The 21264-nt window shown below is 42.7% G+C and overlaps 2 protein-coding genes across 3 annotated transcripts in view; one reads left to right on the top strand and one right to left on the bottom strand.

The window, feature by feature from the left end:
• Window positions 1–4202, bottom strand: part of HELLS (helicase, lymphoid specific) — a 91740-nt gene extending 87538 nt beyond the window's left edge. Inside the window, exons 1-2 of the mRNA XM_061634682.1 lie at window positions 4103–4202; window positions 1503–1558 (exon numbers count right to left, since the gene is read on the bottom strand). Of these exons, the coding sequence (XP_061490666.1) occupies window positions 1503–1533 (31 nt within the window). The 5' untranslated portion in view covers window positions 1534–1558; window positions 4103–4202. The remainder of the gene's footprint in view (window positions 1–1502; window positions 1559–4102) is intronic.
• Window positions 1–14293, top strand: part of LOC133388666 (uncharacterized) — a 49583-nt gene extending 35290 nt beyond the window's left edge. For both annotated transcript variants that reach the window (XM_061634686.1, XM_061634687.1), the window contains exons 6-8: window positions 2798–2916; window positions 11928–12039; window positions 12542–14293. In XM_061634686.1, coding sequence (XP_061490670.1) covers window positions 2798–2916; window positions 11928–12024 — 216 coding nt within the window. In that variant the 3' untranslated portion in view covers window positions 12025–12039; window positions 12542–14293. The remainder of the gene's footprint in view (window positions 1–2797; window positions 2917–11927; window positions 12040–12541) is intronic.
• The last annotated feature ends 6971 nt before the right edge of the window (window positions 14294–21264 follow it).

Here is a 21264-nt window from a genome sequence, read left to right as displayed (position 1 = left end):
TTTCGGCAGTGAGCCAGGCAGCCTGGTACCAACTACACCTCATACGCAGGCTGCAACCCTACCTCCCTGTTCATCAGCTCCCACTGGTAGTACATGCCCTGGTCACCTCTCGATTAGACTACTGCAATGCGCTCTACGTGGGGTTACCCTTGAAAACGGTCTGGAAACTTTAACTGGTACAGAATGCGGCGGCTCGTTTACTTACAAACAGCCGTCGCCGTGATCATATTACACCAGTATTATTTAATCTACACTGGCTTCCAGTAGTTTTCCGGGCCCAATTCAAGGTGTTGGTGTTAACCTTTAAATCCCTATATGGTTTCGGCCCGGTTTATCTGAAGGAGCACCTCCAGCGTCACCAACTATGCCGCCCGACAAGATCCGCCACGCAGGGCCTTCTCTCAATCCCACCAACAAAAGTAGCTAGGTTGGTGGGGACTAGAGAGAGGGCTTTTTCGGTGGCGGCCCCCACTCTCTGGAATTCCCTCCCGTTCGATCTTCGACATGCCCCTTCCCTGGATACCTTCCGCCGAGCATTAAAAACTTGGCTGTTTGGTCAGGCCTTTGAGACTATCGGGATGGGCTAATTATATACTCAATCCCCGCTGCTATGTATTACAATTGCTGCTATTCTGTCACTGATGATTATTTGTATTTTATTGTATTTATTGTATTTACTGTATTTTGTATTTTATTGAATTTAATATGTACGCCGCCTAGAGTGGCTTCGGCCAGATAGGCGGCCTAAAAATTATATTATTATTATTATTATTATTATTATTATTATTATAAACTATTCGTAACATTAAAATCATGAAACATACACTCAAGATACTAAAACAAATTAAAACATTAAGAATAGGACCATAAAACAATACAACAGACCTTATGAGGCCCTATCTTAAACATCTTCTAGTCCAAAAGCCTGTCGGAATAAAAAAGTCTTTGCCTGCCGACGGAAGGATAGCAAGGAAGGGGCCATTCGTGCTTCCCTAGGAAGAGAGTTCCAGAACCTGGGGGCAGCCACCAAGAAGGCCCTATCTCGCGTCCCCACCAATCGCGCTTGTGAAGATGTTGGGACTGAGAAAAGGGCCTCTCCTGAAGATCTCAGGGCCCGGGCAGGCTCATATGGGGAGATACGGTCTGACAAATAGCCTGGACCTAGGCCGTATAGAGCTTTATAGGTCAAAACCAGCACTTTGAATTGTGACCAGAAACAAACTGGCAGCCAGTGGAGCTGTTGTAACAAGGGGGTTGTATGGTCCCTGTAACCAGCCCCAGTTAGCACTCTGGCTGCAGCTCTTTGTACCAGTTTAAGTTTCCGAACAGTCTTCAAAGGCAGCCCCACATAGAGCGTGTTACAGTAATCTAAACGGGAGCTTTGGAGCTGATCCCAGACATTTCCCCAATAATAATTATATTTCTCCTTCCTTCTATTTCTAGTACTTTGACATTAGCAGAAATACCTCAGCAAGTAATTAATTTGTGAAATATATTCATACCATATTTCTGCTTGGCTGCCTCTTCTTCCATCCATTGTTTCCCATCCCTCTTCTCCCTGAAATAAGATTATGCACAACTTTGAGCAAGGACTTGTCTTTTGGGTGTACATTATTTTAGAGAGACATGTGCACTAATAGCATCTGCATAAATAAAAAATATCCTGTTAATTAGACTCTGAGGGCAAATTCTCTATGGATGACATGACGGATACATATTCCTCCAGCCTGGTCCTGTTGGTGTGGAGGTTGTCCCTGAGACCTAGGAATGTCACATGGCAAGTAGCTCTCACATTTAATGGCAAAATGGAGCTTACATGTGTCATTCCTCAGTTTCTCATCAGTTATCATCAAACAGGGAACATTTCTGCTCTGTATACGCAGTCACCTTCTTCTTTTGGCTCTTGGGCAGGTTGAAAATACAAAGAACCCAATCAACATGGTCCTTACTGCTATCCTAATTTCCTTGAAGGCATTGTTATTGCTGGGATTTATCTCAGGGCTCCTCCTATGACCTCTTTATTCAGCATTCATCCTTATTTCCCTGCACAAAGCTTACTCAGTGTTTAGACTATGTCTGGTCTTTATTGAGCATTTGTTCTGATTTATTTGTGGGGCGATTATATGGCAATAAGCATTCATCTTGCTTTCATCTCAGTCTGCTTTCAGTGTGTTTATGTGACTTCCTGATAATCGTTGTTCATTCCACACTTTTCCCCATGCATTTCCCCATCACTTTCTAAACCAAAAAGCCTCAGGTTTTTTTAAAGTGGATTTGATGTCCTAGGGCAACAGTGCATCTTCATCCGCTTTAATTGTGCAAACCTAAAGTTCCAGTATGTGCTTGAATCCCTCCAGCAAAAACTGACGGCCTGGAAGCACCCTCAGTTATTACCGATTTTTTCTCTTTGCTAACTTTCCTCATAATTACTTGCAAATTCTCACTGATCATTCTTTTTCTGTATATCAGAAGCAGCTGACGTTGAGAGTTGTTGTTGTGTGTGTATGCTCTATTCTCCTCTTAAATTATATCCTATGTCTCCTTCTGGGAGAAAGAAAGAAAGAGGCTGTTCTGAACTTTTTGAGAGAAAGGGAATGTATCTACATTTCAGGCATGTGCTTTGTTTTTGTCAGTCTTCTGAGAATTTATTTATTTTATTTATTTATTTGATTTCTTAGTCGCTCATCTGGCTGGCTACCCAGCCACTCTGAGCGACGTACAAAGCAAAAAACGTATGCGAGGTTGGGAACTCTTGTCTGCTTGCACTAAAATGGCTTCATATCCACTCCTTATGTAGGGTGAAAGTCAAGCCTGGGGAAGAATGAGAGACCTCATGAGGAAGAGTAGGGGAAGGAACCAGAGCAGGCTGGGATTATCATCAGCTGCCTTGAAAAGATCATGTCCTCAGCTCTATAGGTAAGTTTCTTAGGGCTGTGTCCATTAGGGTGTGAATGAATACACGGGTTGCTGTTTCTGTGTGTGCATTTGCACACCTTGATGAACACACAAGCTCTTTCAATGCCTCTGAAATATCTCCATGTTTCCTATATTGGCTGCCGCTTGAGAAAGCAAGGGATACCACTAAGGTGAAGAGAATGTCATGTGGATGCTGCAAAAAAAAGGGGGGGAGGAAGACAGATGAAGCTTGAAATCCACATTAAATCTGGGGGCGGTGAGGATCCTCCCCCGGGTAAGACACTTATCCAGCAGCTCGTGGAGCTAGTAGCAATTATATCTGAAATAATACCCAACATAACTTGGAATTTTGAATTTTGAGTCTCCTTTGCCAAGCTGATTTGCTGAGGTTCTTTATTACTCAAGACAGCAGTTAAAAGTAATAAAAGAGAGGCAGCAGAGCGAAGCCTCATATACTTGGACTAATTGCCGCCATTAACCTGACTAACTGCTGCAATTCACTGCTATAATCTATGCTGCAATCTATGCGAGAGTAATTAGAACGCCTTCTAATTTGAGTACAAAGCGGTGTGAGGCAAACATATCAACAGATAGATTGGAGTGAGGGGTGTAAGAACCCCAGTGCATTGACTGCAAGTAACGATTTAAAGGAAGATCTTTGCTAGTATAAATATAAGGAAGTGGGGAAGTGCTCAGTTATGGAGGACGGAACTGGATTAAAGGATCGACAAACAAAGATAACTAATTATTTTCCCCGTGCTCAAGAAATACCCTGTCCTTTTAGGACTACACAAATCTCTCAGTTAAAATACCCTACACGGGCAATGTCTCATGAATGGCCATTGGGAAAATCCTTCTTAGTAAATAAATATACAGAGAATGCTGCTAGAATATCAGTTACAAACTTAGAGGAGGAGCTCATAGATGCAGGCTTCAAATGTTCTTATGACCCTTTTAACTTATCTGACGATCTACCACCCTCGGAACCTGTCACTATTGACTCTTATCATGAGCCACTCAGTGGAAACTCCTCCATTTTCAACTCTCCTGGATCCCTTGAATTATGTTCGTCAGTATCTGCGGCACTTGATGATTCTAAACCAGCAGAACCTGACTGGCAACACATTATCTTTCAGGAACTGAGATTAATTAAATCCTTTATCACTGAAACTAACAACCTACTTACCACCTTGGTGAAATATAGGGGGTCTCTTACTGCATGTGATAATGTGGAGCAGTCATTGCCGCCCGTGGTGGATCCTGTCTCTTCACAGCAGCAGCCATCTGTAAAAGAAACAGATAAAAATAAAAAAAAGAAGAAGAAGAACAAACATCAGCAGCCCAAGGTCATTTCTGGTGGGAGAGGAAAGTTAAGGCAAACAAAGAATACAAAGAAATCTAAAAACTACAAAAACTCAGAAACCCCAGCACCGGCAAAAATGAACTTTAAACCTTTATTTAAACTGCTTGAACAACCAAGACCGGATCCCAAGCTAAGAGAGCATGTTTTATCTAAACAAAACAATCATCAGACTGTACCCTCCACATACTTCATGGATAACTCTGCAAGCGAAACTACAATAACATCGGGGAACGAGAGCCTTACCTCAGAGCTCACTCAACTGGACAAAAAGACATGCTGTACCAAAACGTATTCCAGACCTTGGGAACTAGTTTTGCAACCTGATAAATTGGCAATAACGTACAACTCTAGGACTTTAAGAAGATGCCCCCCCTTTCCAAGTGTGCCCTTTCTGGACAATTATTTTGCTCGCTTTTTACACCCTGGACAACCCACTAACTATGTCAGATCTTTGATTAATGAATCTTCTAAATCTGGAGTGTGGCGTTTGATTGTGACATTCCATTCCTCGATAATAGCTAATCAGATATATCGTGTAAGAGAGGAGCTACACTATAGCGGCCTCTTAATACAACGTTATTACATTAACGCCTCTGCCCCAGTACCCTTATGGACTCACACAGGGAGATCAGTGAGTTCTTCCTCCGCAGAATCTGAGATAGATATGAACTATGCTTATTCTCAAGACAAGGAACGATCTCCTGTTGCACCACCTGTTTCGGCCCTATCGTTTTCGACCTTGCTGGGTGAATTGGAACCGGAAGAGATCCAACTTACTGCATTATGTTCTCAAATATCAGATCTGGAAAGAGACATGGTTATCCAAAGACTATATGGCCTGATACAACGTCTTACAAGTACAAACCAACAAAAGGGCTCCATTGGGGACAAGTCTACTTCTTGCAATTCTGGGAGGACCACGCCCTCATATGTAGTACCCCGATCCCAGGTTGCAACTCGGAAAATGTGCCCATCTTCAGGGGCGGTATTTAATGACAATCTGGGTATTCTGAATCACATAGAAGAGTTACATTGACAGCCCCAGATTATATCACCTTTGCCAGCTGGGGACTCCAAGCCCATCCGTAAGTGTATTACCTCAGTGACGAATGACACTCCATTACACCTGCTGTCCTGGAATATAGCAGGATGGTCATCCAAACAAAATATTCCAGATTTTATTGATTTTTTAAATCATCAAGATGTAATTTGTTTACAGGAAACTTGGTGTATTAATGACCTAAACTTAGATGGTTTTAACTCTACAACTTTACCAGCTGTTAATCAAATAGACAAAACGAAAGGACGCCCTAAAGGAGGTCTGGCAATCCTCATCTCTACAGGGCTAAATGTACACTGTAACAGTATCCCAGCATGCCATAACTTAGCTATGGCAGTTCACTTGACGTTTGACAAACTAGCCTTTCTATTAGTAAACGTCTATATTCCCCCTGCCACTTCCAGAATAATTATGGATCAAATATGGGAAGAATTAGACCACTATATCACGGAGCTGGAGTCCCGATTCCCCAGAGCCTTGGTAATCATCATGGGTGATTTTAATGCTAGGATCGGCCAGGATAATGAGAGTCTCCTGTCCTCCAGATTATGGAGGGGGGAAACTAACTCTCATTTAGTTATGGACCTAGAGAGAACCTCAAAAGATCATACTGTGAATTATCAGGGAATTTGTTTAACTCGTACTGTCGGTAGCCACAACCTTGTCATCTTAAATGGATTAAAGCCCCTTGATGCCTGTGCGGAATATACATACATTTCAAATAGAGGAAGCAGCGTGATCGATTATGCTATCACGTCCCCCCATCTCCTGAATTTAATTACAAAATTCTCAATTGGCAAGAGACTAGACAGCGACCACTTACCTATTACCCTTCTACTACAACCAAAGGTGAACTGTAGATTAGTGGCAGAGTATAACCCGGTTATTAACCAAATGTATTTTAAATACAAACGGCCCATGTGGACCTCATTAGTTGCCGCCAAAATTGAGAAATTCATAGATTCTCCCCTGGCCAAGAATATACAAGAGTCTATTGAGAATTCTTCCAATCTTTCTCAAACTTTAATTATATTTGACTCCTTGGTTGAGACTCTCCAACCTTTGCTAATCCTGAATAAAGTGCCCAGCAGAACAAATATTTACAATGGCCCACATAAATGGTTTGACCAAGATTGCCTAAATCTAAAAAGACAACTCAGAAGCATATATCTATGCTATCGCCATCAAAATGCTAAAATCTTGCCTGAGGCCTACTATAAAACCAAAGGGATCTATAAAGCCCTTATAGCTAATAAAAAGAGACAAGCATTACAGCTGGGATGGGAGTCCTTAAGACAGGCAGCCAAAGATAAAAATTCAAAAAAGTTTTGGTCACTAGTTAATGGCTCTATCAGACCCTTTAACCTTGCCACCTGTAACATCCTCCCAAGTGTTTGGGAACAACATTTTGCCGACTTCCAAATGGACTTTCATTATTTTCCTTTAAAGTCCCCTCCTGTAGCTGATCATGGATCCCTTCCCATCTGGCCGCCGGTCACACAGACAGAAATACTCGATTTGATTAAAAACTTAAAACTGGCTAAAGCTCCTGGTGGAGATAATCTCCCCCCTGAGCTTTTAAAAACACATCCAGATTGGTGGGCGTCTATTTTAGCAAATTTATTTACTTTGATTAATAACAAGGGTCACTTCCCACAGTCCTGGAAGGAAGCCATAATTGTGCCAATCTATAAGAAAGGTTCCAGGACCGACCCTGCCAGTTATAGACCAATCAGCTTACTTTCTGTGATTGGAAAGCTATATGCTAAATATTTAAAGAACAAATTGGCCAACTGGATGGAGGAAGAAAATGTCCTGGGTGCGGAACAGGCAGGCTTTAGGAGTGGTAGATCGGTTATGGACCATTGCCTCCTTCTTAATCACCTTGCGGAAAAATATAGCAATCACGTAGGGAGTGGTTTATACGTCGCTTTTATTGACCTGAAGGCTGCGTTTGACTCAATTCCACGGGATTTGCTGTGGGCAAAACTGGCTAAAACATCGATGGATAAAAGATTACTGTTTTTGATATATAAGTTACACCAGAACACTTCCCTCCGCGTTCGCTGCGGCCAAAATGGTGATCTCTCCAACCCAATCATCACATCAAAAGGGGTCAGACAAGGCTGTGTGTTGGCCCCGCTCCTTTTTAATCTTTTCCTTAATGATTTGGCCTCCAATTGTCTCTCTGCTGACCTTCACTCGCCTAAAATTAAAGGAAGTAGATGCCCCATCTTGCTTTATGCTGATGATGCAGCCTTGCTCTCCTTTTCAAAAGTTGGCCTAAAACGTTTGATTAGAATTTTTATGAAATATTGTTCAGAGAATGTATTAACAATCAACTTCTCCAAAACTAAAATTCTAGTCTTTGCAAAATCATCATTAACTCCGGAATGGAAAATCAATGGCCATGTAATTGAGCAAGTTAGAGCATATAAATATTTAGGCATCTTATTCCATTCTTCCCTTTCCTGGGTGCCTCACATCAGTGCGGCTGTTGCAACGGCCCGAACAGCGATGAAGAGCATTGTCCGATATTATTATAATAATGGGGGGCAATACATTCCAGCAGCATTACAGGTGTTCAGAGCTAAAATATTACCCCAACTTTTGCATGGTGCCCAGATTTGGATATATGCTTTCAACCCCAAAGTGGAGTCAGTGCTATCTATTTTTTTGCGTCGAATTTTTGGAGTCCAAAATTGTGTTCCTAACGCCGCCTTGAGAATGGAAGCGGGATCTTACTCAGTCGAATGCTTAGCATGGTTATTTTCCTTTAAGTTTTGGACCAAAATCATGTATGCATGCCCGACAGGTTATCTTTCATCTCTTGGGGAAGAAGGTCACCTATCCACTTGGATGAAATGCTTTTTGGACAAACTACCCTATTTAGGCCTTTCGATTGAATTTCTTTCTTCTATAGAGTTTAGTAAGGCCAGACAGATTATTAAGGATAGGCTTAAGGATATTGATAGACAATCTACAACACAGGCGGCAGCTAAAACATGTTCCCCTTCCCAGCATAATCTCGGTTTTCACTTTCCAAAATACGCCCCATACCTAGATGTCCTAACGAATCCTAAATTCCGTCTAGCCTTTACCAAGGCTCGTTTCAACTGCCTGGAGTCTGCGCTCTTGGAGGGCAGATTCAAGGGCATGCCCTTAGCCCAACGTTTCTGTATATGCAGAAAAGGACACTTAGAAACACTTCACCATGTCCTGTTTGCCTGCCCACTTTATATTGAGGAAAGGGACTTATATATTGCACCCCTTATACAAAAACAATCCAATAGATCTCCAGAACAGTGGTTAACATGGCTTCTATCTGGCAAAAATAGCTCTTATTTGATTCCAGTCGCTAAGTTTTTTTATACAGCACAACGCAAACGTATGTTATCTAATCCTATATTGTAATGTCTATTGCTTTTTTATCTTGTATGTAACTGGCTGTAATTTTATTTTCTTGACGGGTCATTGACCGTAATAAACATAAACGTAAACGTAAACATTAAATCTGTGTTGATGAGCCTTAGGATCTGAGTATCAATTTTTGCTGCCAGAGTGGTGGTGACGGTGGCAAAGATTCTGGAAGGCCAGTCCTGTTCCAGACTGTGCAATAGTTGCTGCACAATGTAGAACTAGTATGGTTTAGCCATTTGAATCCTAGACTTGGATGGGTTCAAGAGATTTGAATTCAAAGTTCTGCCAGTATGTGAAATCAGTCAAAGCTCAGATAAGTTGCTAGCTCTGCAACTTGGATAAGTTGCTAGGTTAACTCGCCAATAATAAAGGCTGAGTAAGACGAGAATTATTAATAATTATTCCTGAATATTAGGGTCAGGTTTGGAGCTTCTGATCCCGATTGATAAGATCAATAAGGTTGGCTGACATAAGGGAGAGGAAGTGGAACTCTCTTCTGAATAAATTATTCTTAGCTCCTCAGTACAGGCTAAAATGTTAACTCTTCTAGGTTGACTTTCCTTTTGGCTGTGTGACTCTGGGCTATTTTGTCCCTCCACCCAATATTGAAATCCTATGATTTCATTTAGGTTTATTATGCAAAAGTTGTTTCTTAATAATTTATACTGTTTTGAGGTATCAAAATGTTATCTTCTCTACTGTGTATGCTGCTTTCCAAAGGCACAGCCCTGAAAGATGTCCTATAAATATTTTAAATAAACTCATAAAATATGAATGACAACAATGATTATACTTTGGCCTTTAGCATATGTCTGATTCACAGTCCAATTCCCTGTGAATTTATGCTGGTCCCTATATGCTCGAAGCCATAACAGTTCAAATTTTCCAAGCTCTCTTGTATTCCAAGAGAGGCCTTGTGTTTTGGCTACAGACTGAGAAAATGGATTTTCTTATTTCCACATGTAGATGTATTATACAGTGCCGTGAAGCCCCTATGTTTCTTTAGTTGAGGATTCTGCCAGAGCTGAGGGCCCTTCCTGACTGCAGGTGTCTTTTGATTTCCAGTGGGATGAGCAGCTGTTTAATCATTGGACATGGCAGTCTCATATTGTGTGCATTTAAATAACCAAGTACACCCAGCATTTCACTTGGGACTCAGCTGTGTAGACCTTTATTAGTTCCTAGAATGGCTTTCATGGCTGGAAAATAAAATTGGGGTGGGCCACATAGGCTTTCTGGTATTGTTTGAGCAGCTGAAGCACATACGAAGCAGGAAAATATCAAATTTGGTGCTGTGAGCAAAAACAGCTGGAGATCAAATAAATATGTGAATATTTGCTGAAATTTGGACTTGAACTCCAACTTATCTTCATTTTGAGAAAGGGCAGTGTGATGTTCCTGTATTAATGTATATATGGTAAGTGCTGTTTGTATAGGAGATACATGGTAAGTGGAATGAAAGAGGAGGGGGGAGTAAATGGGCAGTAGAATGCTGGATGATTGGCTGAGTGTTTAGAATGGCTGAGAGTATAAATGGAAGGAGGACAGTTAAATCTGGGTGGACGTGAGTGGGTTGTTTTGGTGGGTTTTTGAGAGGAGATTGTGTGGAGAGTTGGTGGATGTGAGGAGAGTGTGGAGTTCGGATTAATACTAAGACAAGTACCAGAAATAGATGAAACCATATGCTTATGTGCCTTTATAAAGTAATCTTGTTATCTCTGTTATTTAATAAAAACTATATTTGGTTTACCGAAGGCCTGATCCTTGGCTGGGGTTATACAGACCAGAAGGGAGGGCAAGGTGCTTACCAAGGCTGAAGGGAAACTGTAACAATTGGTGGCAGCGGTGAAGGGAAGAATATAACGCCACAAGTATTCAGAGCAAACCAGGATCGTATGCTTTATATATAAAGATCAAAGGGATTGGGGACAGCTTAAGCACTCAGTCACAGAGGTAACCTGATAGAGAGACTCAGGCAGAGTCTCTGGGAATACTGGCTATAAGACGTGACTGGTGGTGCTGCCTAGCAGGGGGATCTGTTGAGATCTGTGCAAGAGCGGGGAGAGAAACCATAAAAAAAGGACAGTCCGGACTGGTGGAGTCCCTGGTGGTGCCTAGTGACACGCAGTAACCACGAGCAGGTAGGAACCTGACAGGGAGAGCCAGGGAAGGGCATCACAGGCAGCTTCTCATCTCATACATAAACAGCAGCGTCACCTCTCACACCCCAAACTGTTGTGACTTGTGTACTACATGGAACAGAAAATACTGTTGATCTTCGGCAAAAGGAGAACATCTGACCAATACATCTGCTGGTATAAATTAGCTCCTTTACCTCATTGTTATACATTCAGCATCATCAAATGGCAAAAATCCTTAGCTGTACCACTCTGTGAATTGTAATTTTGATATTATTTCATTGCTTTAATATAAGCATTATATTGTTTGCTGCTCTGAAAGCCTAGTTACAAAATAGCCTTAAAACTCAAATTATATTAGATTGCAGGGGTGGAGTTGCATGTTTAAACAGCTTGTCATACCCCCCAGCCCCGCACAGGAGAAAAGGAAAAGGCTGAATCTAATGTGCTTGCTTGTCCATCCAAGATTTTGGGGGATGCAGGGCAATATTCAGACATAACAATCTCCACCTGTAGCATGGAATGTCCCCGCCCACAAGACGTTTTACACTTGATTTTGTCCAGTGTATAAACTTGCATTTAGTGAGTCCAGCTGAGGTGTTGTCTTTGGCATGCTGTAATGTTTTGTCTCTTCCTTCGTTGGTTTTTCGGGCTAGAACTCTGAGCAGCGGAAAGAGAGTAGAGACACCGTGTAAATGTGGAGGTTTCCTTGCACTTCCCCTCTTTGTGCTGCTTGTGCCTGTTGCTATGACCCTGCACTATGAAGGCACTGCAGATAGGAACGGTTCTTCCAGGCCATTTTGCTTGTTGCTTAATGAAGTGAGGAGTGGGACAGCAGGTTGTTTATATAACTATTTCTGAAAGCTTACACAAATGTTTTTAGTTACCTGTTTTAGAATTTGTTTGGAGTGTGCTTGGAAGCACTTGGTGTAACTGTGTCCATTTTGTATCCACTTAACATAACATCCAGAAAATTGCAGCCATATTTTCAGTGCTGTGTATTAACTGCAGCTTTTACCTGTTTGTTCAGGCCAGAAACAATGTGTTTGGATCTGAGGAAAGTGGAGAGGAATTCCATGATTGCTTTGGGAGAAAGCTCAAGGAACGAAAGCATTTGGCCTTTCTGAGGGGCAGGAGATAAGGTAAGGAACCCTGACAGTAGCTGAGTAGAACTTCTCCCACCATGAAGCAGTGACGCTGTAACCCACCCTTTCTGGCCATTTCCTATGTCCAAAATGGAGGAAGGAGGCTACAGCTGTGTTCCTGCTGCCAAAGTTCAAATGAAAGACCTGATCTTTGAAGGATTCCTTGGGCAGACAGATGGAACGAGGAGTTAGAGAAATTATGGGATGCAGTCAAGATGATTGTCAGGTGAAGGAGGAAGAAAATAGTAGGGAAAAGGGAAGAAAGCAATTGCTTGCCTCAGCCAGACTTGTAACATTAAGCCAAATTATTTTTTAGTTATTTGTCAACTGATAGGATCAGAGTTTAGCTATGATACAGCTAATGAGCATGGCTGGTTACGCAGGCATAACATTGTCTTTTGTGATTTGGTAAAAATGCTGGAGGTGAGAACACTTGATTGAACGAACCAAATAAATTTGCTGATTATAATTATATTTGTTTATTGTGTTTTTGTTTCAGAGAAAAAGATATTTGAGCTCTGAAGGTTGTGATGCTGAAACCTGTCAGGATGGAATGACGATTCATAACCCTGCAGGATGATTTGGTAAAAGGAGGCAAAGAAACTATTTCTGAGAAGCCAGTCGCCTCCCATGTAATATGTTTGTTCATGAATTTAAACCTATATATATATCAAGGCATTGTTGGCTACAGTAACCACGTTAAGTTACTTTCTGGGCAATTCCATAAGGGTGGCCTGTGTTAATCTGCTGTACCAAAGTCAAACAAGGAAAACCACTAACAAATGGATTGCAGTTTACCTACTGTGGATTAGAGCCAACTTTATCAAGCTCATGCACTGTGTAAACCTTGACTTGGTATATCAATACAAACATTCTGAACAATTTAGCTGATGACTGCCAGTTCTCTGATATTAACATTTTCAGGCTTGTTCATTTTTAGGAGCAATGAAAGTGGGTTCTCTGTTAATAGTACCTTCCCTATGGCCTGACCTTGCCACAGTAACATGACAGTAATTCAGAAGGTGCTGATAGGGAAAGGAATCTTGCTAGGGAGTGCGGGCTGTTTTTTTCCTTTAAACAAAACTGTGCTATGTTGTTGGGTTGAAATTGAGTGAGGGAAAGTGACATGAAAACGTTGTGAAGTGGCAGGCACTATCAAAGGAGAAGATGGGACTTTGCTTGAGATCTCCAGTAACCTTTTTTAAAAAAGGACTACATGAGACATAATACTTATGCACTACAGTGGAGAAGTATCATGGAAAGTTATTCTTAAGGCCAAAATCTGCATAGGTATTGTGTCTTTTGACATCAGTTTGATGTCAAAAGCACTATCCAATTGGTGACCACGATAGTTAACAAAATCGTGCTATGTGCAAGAGATCATTAGCACTGAGAGTTCCAGCGAGTGGAGAGAATAACTTTTCACCAGTTGCCACCATGGGTGGAACTGTGCTTTCAACAATGGTAGTACAATCTGGAGTGACTCAGATTGCATGTCAGTGAAATTGTATAGAGTATCACAACTGTAAAAATACTCTAAAATGGTAAAACAGTCTTTAAACTTTATATGAACAATTTTTATAAAATGAACTAACCTCTTTTATATTGTATGAAAGATAATACATTTTCATAAATATTTAAATAAAATTAAAGATAGCATATATTTATCAATAAGGGCCAAACTAGACATGACTTTGTTCAGTCAAGTAGAATTTTCTGTTCTTTTTATAAAGTGAATAGAAACTGCAGGGAAGGACGACATCACTGGTAGATGGGTTTAATCCTTTCCCCCTGTTCTGTTTTCCTGATTAAAAACTCTTCTCCCCTCACCCACTGCCATTTGTTCCAATAATATTATAGATGGATATTATTCTGTATGCAAAACATACAGATGTTAGATGTTATCTGTAGGGTAAATAAACAGTAGCTGCTGGGGAGATTTAATTGGGAAAACAGAAGGGAGGATGGGTGAGCCACTTCCTCCACAGTTCTGATGCAAATCCATTTGCAACCATTAACACTTGAAAATCCTATTTACAGCTCTCCCATATTGTGTCCTCAGATGCTTTACATTATAAGCACAGGATGCTTAAAGAAAACACCAATATGGATAAGATGTTTCTTATGTCCTTTCTTTTTAAGTGTGTGTAGTACTGTGAAAAAAGTGTGTAGCGTTTATTCTACCCCCTGTATGTAATATTTTACAGAAATCAGTGAAAGTTTTCCCACACAGATTGACACTGGCTGCACTCACAGAAAAAGTTGGAGAGACATGCAGAGAAACTGTTACACAAGACTAACTCTTCATTAGGGGGTGGCTAGTTTTTTTTTATCTAAAGGCTGCATTCAAGGTAAGCCAAACCTCAGGAGGCCACTGGCCATGTTTTTGCACATACAGACTGCACATTCATAGAAATATCTATGATGTGGAAGAGCTATGATCAGATATGAACATCTGTTTTTCTGCTTACAAGCAGCCACAAAAGTTTGGATTGGTGCTAGGAGGAGGATTACTGTTTTCCAGTTGCATCATTTCTTCAAATTAAACCTTCACTTCCCCCCAAAAGCTGATATTGAGGGCAAAACCCGGCACTGTCTTTTTTCTCTTCATGGCTGATAACAGCATTAGGGGGAGGATTTGAATTAGGGAAGTGGTTTTTAAGGTATTATCTAGAAAGCTGAAATTTGGTACACAAACAAAACCATGATACTTAGCTGATAATGAAGAAAGTATGAATCATGGGCACTTTGTTAACCTATGTGATCCATGAATTTACCTCCTAGCAAGAGGCCACCACAAAACAAGGCAAAATGCATGGACAAAATGTTGGGCTGCAAGTTGTTATTTCTTAACTAGTGGTCCTAGCTGATGATGAACATCCTCGTCCATAGAATCCAGCTAGGGTGTCAGTGCACATCAGCTGCGCAGTCAAAAATCTGTGGGTCTCCTGTAATTTATCACCATATTATAGTATAGTCATTGAAAGGACCTGAGTGTGTATGCCAAAATGCCTATAATAATTTGGAGACAACTGGAAATACATGTGATAGAAAAGCCCTCTCTGGATAATAAACTAAGCTGAAACTCACCAGTGTACATTTTCGTTACCATTTAAAAATTAGTTTAAAAACATTTCTGGGGTTTTCCATTTAACATTTTGTATCTTGCGCAACAAGGGGAAATACTGAATATACCAAATTTTAGCTTGTTATGGAAATAGCTTTTATTAAAGATTCTTATGCATTATTTCACTTAATATGGGAAATTATTATTGGCAGAATTTTCACATTATATTGGATTGTTACATTGAGCAAAATTAATACAAAAATTGAGAACTCCCATGTGGCAGATAAGCAGAGAGTATTAAGAATCTACTACTTACATGCAAGAAGTCAAGTTCAATCTCTGGTATCTAAAGGTATGGCTGGGGGTGTGGTGGAACCACTGTCTGAAACACTAGAGAACTGGTACCAGCAAATGTAGACATGATCGAACTAGGTGGACCAACCATCTGACTCAGTGTATAAGGCAACTTCCTATGTTCCCAACTAGGTCAGAAGATATTTCAGCCAGCAAATCATCCCAAATGATTGTTCTTATGAGTAGTCCACTCCCATAAAGTGTAAGATTGTTAATTCAGGAGCTTAGTGAAGGTAATGCCAAAATATTTTGCCTCTCCTACTATCTGCATGTTGCACATGTTGTTACACTTGTAAATTTAGCAATCAGCTGAGATAGACTCCCACACAACCTAGACTCACATGAATAATTTTGTGTAGCTGCCTCTTTATGGTAGAATACCCTATCAAACAAGATAGTCATCAACCATGTTTTTTTTAAAAATCTTTGCTGCACAGACTGGGCAGATTCCATCACACAGCATTGTTTGTCATGGATTGTATATAAACATAATTTCTCAGCCCCAGATGACTAGTGCACAGACATGTATATACAGGGCCTTGCAAAAGTAATCAGACCCCTGACCAATGATCTCATATTACTGAATTACAAATGGTACATTGTAATTTCATTTTGTATGATATTTTATTTTGAAACAGTGAAACTTAAAATCAATTGTTAAGGTTACATTGGTTTTATATTAGGAAAAGTTTGTAAGAAACGTAAAAAAATGAAACATGTTGCTTGCATAAGTCTAAGAGTGCTTGTCAATGGTTCCTTCTCAAACTGGGGGGAAGTAACGAGTGGGGTACCACAGGGCTCGGTCCTGGGCCCAGTGCTCTTCAACATTTTTATTAACGACTTGGATGAGGAGATAAGAGCATGCTTATCAAATTTGCAGATGATACAAAATTGGGGGGCATGGCTAATACCGTGGAAGATGGAAAGAAAATTCAAAGGGACCTTCATAGGCTGGAGCATTGGGCTGAAAACAACAGAATGAAATTCAACAGGGATAAATGCAAAGTTCTACACTTAGGAAAAAGAAACCAAATGAACAGTTATAAGACGGGGGATACTTGACTCAGCAATACAACATGTGAGAAGGATCTTGGAATTGTCGTTGATCACAAGCTGAATATGAGCCAACAGTGTGATGTGGCTGCAAAAAAGGCAAATGCTATTTTAGGCTGCATTAACAGAAGTATAGTTTCCAAATCGCATGAAGTATTAATTCCCCTCTATTCAGCACTGATTAGGCCTCATCTTGAGTACGGCATCCAGTTCTGGTCTCAGCACTTCAAGAAGGATGCAGACAAACTGGAACAGGTTCAGAGGAGGGCAACAAGGATGATCAGGGGACTGGAAACAAAGCCCTATGAGGAGAAACTGAAAGAACTGGGCATGTTTAGCCTGGAGAAGAGAAGACTGAGGGGAGATATGATAGCACTCTTCAAGTACATGAAAGGTTGCCACATAGAGGAGGGACGGGATCTCTTAAGAACATAAGAACATAAGAAGAGCCTGCTGGATCAGGCCAGTGGCCCATCTAGTCCAGCATCCTGTTCTCACAGTGGCCAACCAGGTGCCTGGGGGAAGCCCGCAAGCAGGACCCGAATGCAAGAACACTCTCCCCTCCTGAGGCTTCCGGCAACTGGTTTTCAGAAGCATGCTGCCTCTGACTAGGGTGGCAGAGCACAGCCATCACGGCTAGTAGCCATTGATAGCCCTGTCCTCCATGATTTTGTCTAATCTTCTTTTAAAGCCGTCCAAGCTGGTGGCCATTACTGCATCTTGTGGGAGCAAATTCTATAGTTTAACTATGCGCTGAGTAAAGAAGTACTTCCTTTTGTCTGTCCTGAATCTTCCAACATTCAGCTTCTTTGAATGTCCACGAGTTCTAGTATTATGAGAGAGGGAGAAGAACTTTTCTCTATCCACTTTCTCAATGCCATGCATAATTTTATACACTTCTATCATGTCTCCTCTGACCCGCCTTTTCTCTAAACTAAAAAGCCCCAAATGCTGCAACCTTTCCTCGTAAGGGAGTCGCTCCATCCCCTTGATCATTCTGGATGCCCTCCTCTGAACCTTTTCCAACTCTATAATATCCTTTTTGAGATGAGGCGACCAGAACTGTACACAGTATTCCAAATGTGGCCGCACCATAGATTTATACAACGGCATTATGATATCGGCTGTTTTTTTTCAATACCTTTCCTAATTATGGCTAGCATGGAATTTGCCTTTTTCACAGCTGCCGCACACTGGGTCGACATTTTCATCGTGCTGTCCACTACAACCCCGAGGTCTCTGTCCTGGTCGGTCACCGCCAGTTCAGACCCCATGAGCGTATATGTGAAATTAAGATTTTTTGCTCCAATATGCATAATTTTACACTTGTTTATATTGAATTGCATTTGCCATTTTTCTGCCCATTCACTCAGTTTGGAGAGGTCTTTTTGGAGCTCTTCGCAATCCCTTTTTGTTTTAACAACCCTGAACAATTTAGTGTCATCAGCAAACTTGGCCACTTCACTGCTCACTCCTAATTCTAGGTCATTAATGAACAAGTTGAAAAGTACAGGTCCCAATACCGATCCTTGAGGGACTCCACTTTCTACAGCCCTCCATTGGTTGTCCCAGAGTGCAGGAGACAGAATAATGGGCTGAAGTTGCAGGAAGCCAGATTTCGACTGAACACCAGGAAAATCTTTCTGTTAAAGCCATACTACAATGGAACCAATTACCTAGAGAGGTAGTGGGCTCTCCAACAGTGGAGACATTCAAGAGGCAGTTGGACAGCCATCTGTCGGGAATGCTTTGATTTGAATTCCTGCATTGAGCAGGGGGTTGGACTCGATGGCCTTATAGGCCCCTTCCAACTTTACTATTCTATGATTCTATAAGTATTCAACCCCTGTGCTGTGGAAGCTCCCAGTTTACACAGATGAAAGAAATTGCGCCGTCGAGGACTGTGATGTTCCTATATTAATGTATATATGGTAAGTGTTGTTGTTTTAGAAGATACATGGTAAGTGGAGTGAAAGAGGAGGGGGAGTGAATGGGCAGTAGAATGCGAGATGATTGGCTGAGTGTTTAAAATGGCTGAATGTATAAAAGGAAGAGTGAGAGTGGAATCAGGGGGGGGAGAAGAGAACTGAGTGGGTTGCTTGGTGGGGTTTAGAGAGTTGTTTGCCAGGAGGGAGGTGGAGTTCGGATTAGTATTGAGTAAAACCATAGGCTTATGTGCCTTAAGAAGAAATCTTGTTAATCTTGTTAGCTTTGTTATCTGTAATAAATACTTAATTTGGTTTACCAAAGGCCTGATCCTTGGCTGGGGTTTCACAGATCAGAAGGGAGGGTAGGGTAATGACCAAGGCTGAAGGGGAACTGTAAGAAATGGTGGCAGCGGTGAAGAGAATAACAATACCAGTATTTAGAGTCTCTGGGAATACTAGTATTGGGATGTTACTGGTGGTTGCCTAACAGGGGGATCTGTTGAGATCTGTGCTAGAGCGGGGAGAGAAACCATAAGAGAGAGCGGTCCGGACTGGTGGAGTCCCTGGTGGTGCCTAGAGACAGGCAGTAACCACGAGCAGGTAGGAACCTGACAGGGAGAGCCAGGGAAGGACGCATCACAAGGACACAATTATCTTACCATTGGCCTCCACCTGTGAACCATTAAAGTTGCTGCCACATTGTCAGGATAAAACCCCCACTGTTGAAGGACCATTGGTCAGGCTGTGGATCTGAAGGAAAACGAAGATCAAAGAACATTCTACAGAAGTGAAAGATGATGTCAGTAGGGCCCCGCTTTTCGGCATTCCGCTAATAAAGCGGCGTCCCAGCAGGGAGCAAGAGTGCCCTGCAGTGGAGCGGAAGGTGGGGAACTTCTTGGTGCTGGCTGCAGCGGCACTCTCTGCCTCTGCCCTGGACCAGGATACCCCGAGCCAGCAGAAGGAGGAGGAGGAACAGAAAGCAGCTGGCTGGAGACTCCCAGTGCCAGCCTCCCTTCCTCTAGCCCGCAGCGAGGGCAAAGTGGGCCAGGCCGGGCCGGAAAGGCGAGGTGGCGCGAGGAGGCACCGGAACCTTCAGCCTCCAGTGGCCCCTGCACAACGGCTGCGGCGGGCTGGCCAGGACCAAGATGCCCTTCGTGGAGCTGGAGAGGAGCCTCCCGGCTGCGCAGCTGCCCTGTGACCTGCCCACCAAGCTGTGCGCAGCGGTGGCAGGCATCTTGGGGAAGCCCCAGGAGGTGAGGAGGAAGGAGCCCAACAGTCTCCCCCAGGACAATGCAGTCCCTGTGAGGCACGAAGAAGAGCAGGGAGGCCGCAGCTGGCACGCCCTAGACAGCCCTCATCGCCGCTTATGACAGCCTGGCTGGAGCCCCCGAAAACAAAACCCTCTGCGGGACCCCCCCCCTCCGGAACCGCTGTGATCCACTTTGTGGCAATTTTTGCTTTTCGGTGGGGGTCTGGAACCTAACCCGCCATATGAGTGGGGCCCTACTGTGATACAAATTCATAGATTAGGAAAAGGGTACAAAATAATATCCAAGTGTTTGGATATCCCAGTGAGCACAGTAGGATCAACAATCAGAAACTGGAAGCTGCATCACACCACCCAGGCACTGCCAAGTCAAGGCCATCCATCAAAACTCAGCGCTTGAACAAGGGGATCAAGGTGGTGGTAAATGCGTCCTTGGAAGAGGGCGTCATGCCATCAGCCCTCAAGGAGGCAGTAATAAAACCAATTTTAAAGAAGCTCTCCTTGAATCCCCAAGATCTGAACAACTTTCGCCCAATCTCAAACTTACCATTCTTGGGCAAGGAGGTTGAGCGGGTGGTGGCAAATCAGTTGCAAGCGCACTTGGAGGAAGCGGATTATTTGGATCCATTTCAGTCAGGCTTCAGGCCTGGGCATGGGACTGAAACAGCCTTGGTCGCCTTGGTGGATGATATGAGGAGAGAGTTGGATAGGGGCGAATGTACCTTCCTCGTCCTCCTGGATCTCTCAGCGGCTTTTGATACCGTTGACCACGGTATCCTTTTGGACCGATCAGAGGGATTAGGTATAGGAGGCACTGTTTTGCAGTGGTTCCGTTCCTTCCTCTCTGATAGGCACCAAAGAGTAGCATTGGGGGAGGAGGTTTCGGACCCTTGGCCTCTCACTTGTGGGGTGCCACAGGGTTCCATCCTCTCCCCGATGCTATTCAACATCTATATAAAGCCGCTGGGGGCTATCATCAGGAGATTTGGGCTGCAGTGTCACCAATATGCGGATGACACTCAGCTCTATCTCTCATTTATTCTTCACCAAGGTTGGCTGTAGAAACCCTGTCCAAGTGCCTGGAGTCGGTGAGTGGCTGGATGGGAAGGAATAAGCTGAAGCTGAAACCTGACAAAACCGAGGTACTGTTCGTGGGAGACAAGGGTAGGTTAGGGGATTTGGACCTGGTGCTCAATGGGGTACAATTGCCTCTGAAAGACCAGGTCTGCAGCCTGGGGGTCATTCTTGACTCCCAACTGTCCACGGAAGCTCAGGTTTCGGCTGTGAGCTGGGCAGCACTGTATCAACTCCACCTGATACTGAAGCTATGCCCCTACCTTCCCAATCATCTGCTCCCATCAGTGGTACATGCCCTCGTCTCCTCTCACCTTGACTGCTGTAATGCGCTCTATGTAGGGCTATCCTTGAAAATGGTCCGGAACCTGCAACTGGTACAGAATGCGGTGGCGCGCCTGAGTAAAGGCAGCCGCTGGCGAGATCACGTAACTCCAGTGCTCAAAGAGTTGCACTGGCTACCAGTTGCTTGCCGGGCC

Source organism: Rhineura floridana, chromosome 7 (genome assembly GCF_030035675.1).
Source record: "Rhineura floridana isolate rRhiFlo1 chromosome 7, rRhiFlo1.hap2, whole genome shotgun sequence".
NCBI classification, from domain to species: Eukaryota; Metazoa; Chordata; class Lepidosauria; order Squamata; family Rhineuridae; genus Rhineura; species Rhineura floridana.
Note: the sequence above shows the minus strand (reverse complement) of the source record. Positions and strands in the feature narration are given on the sequence as shown.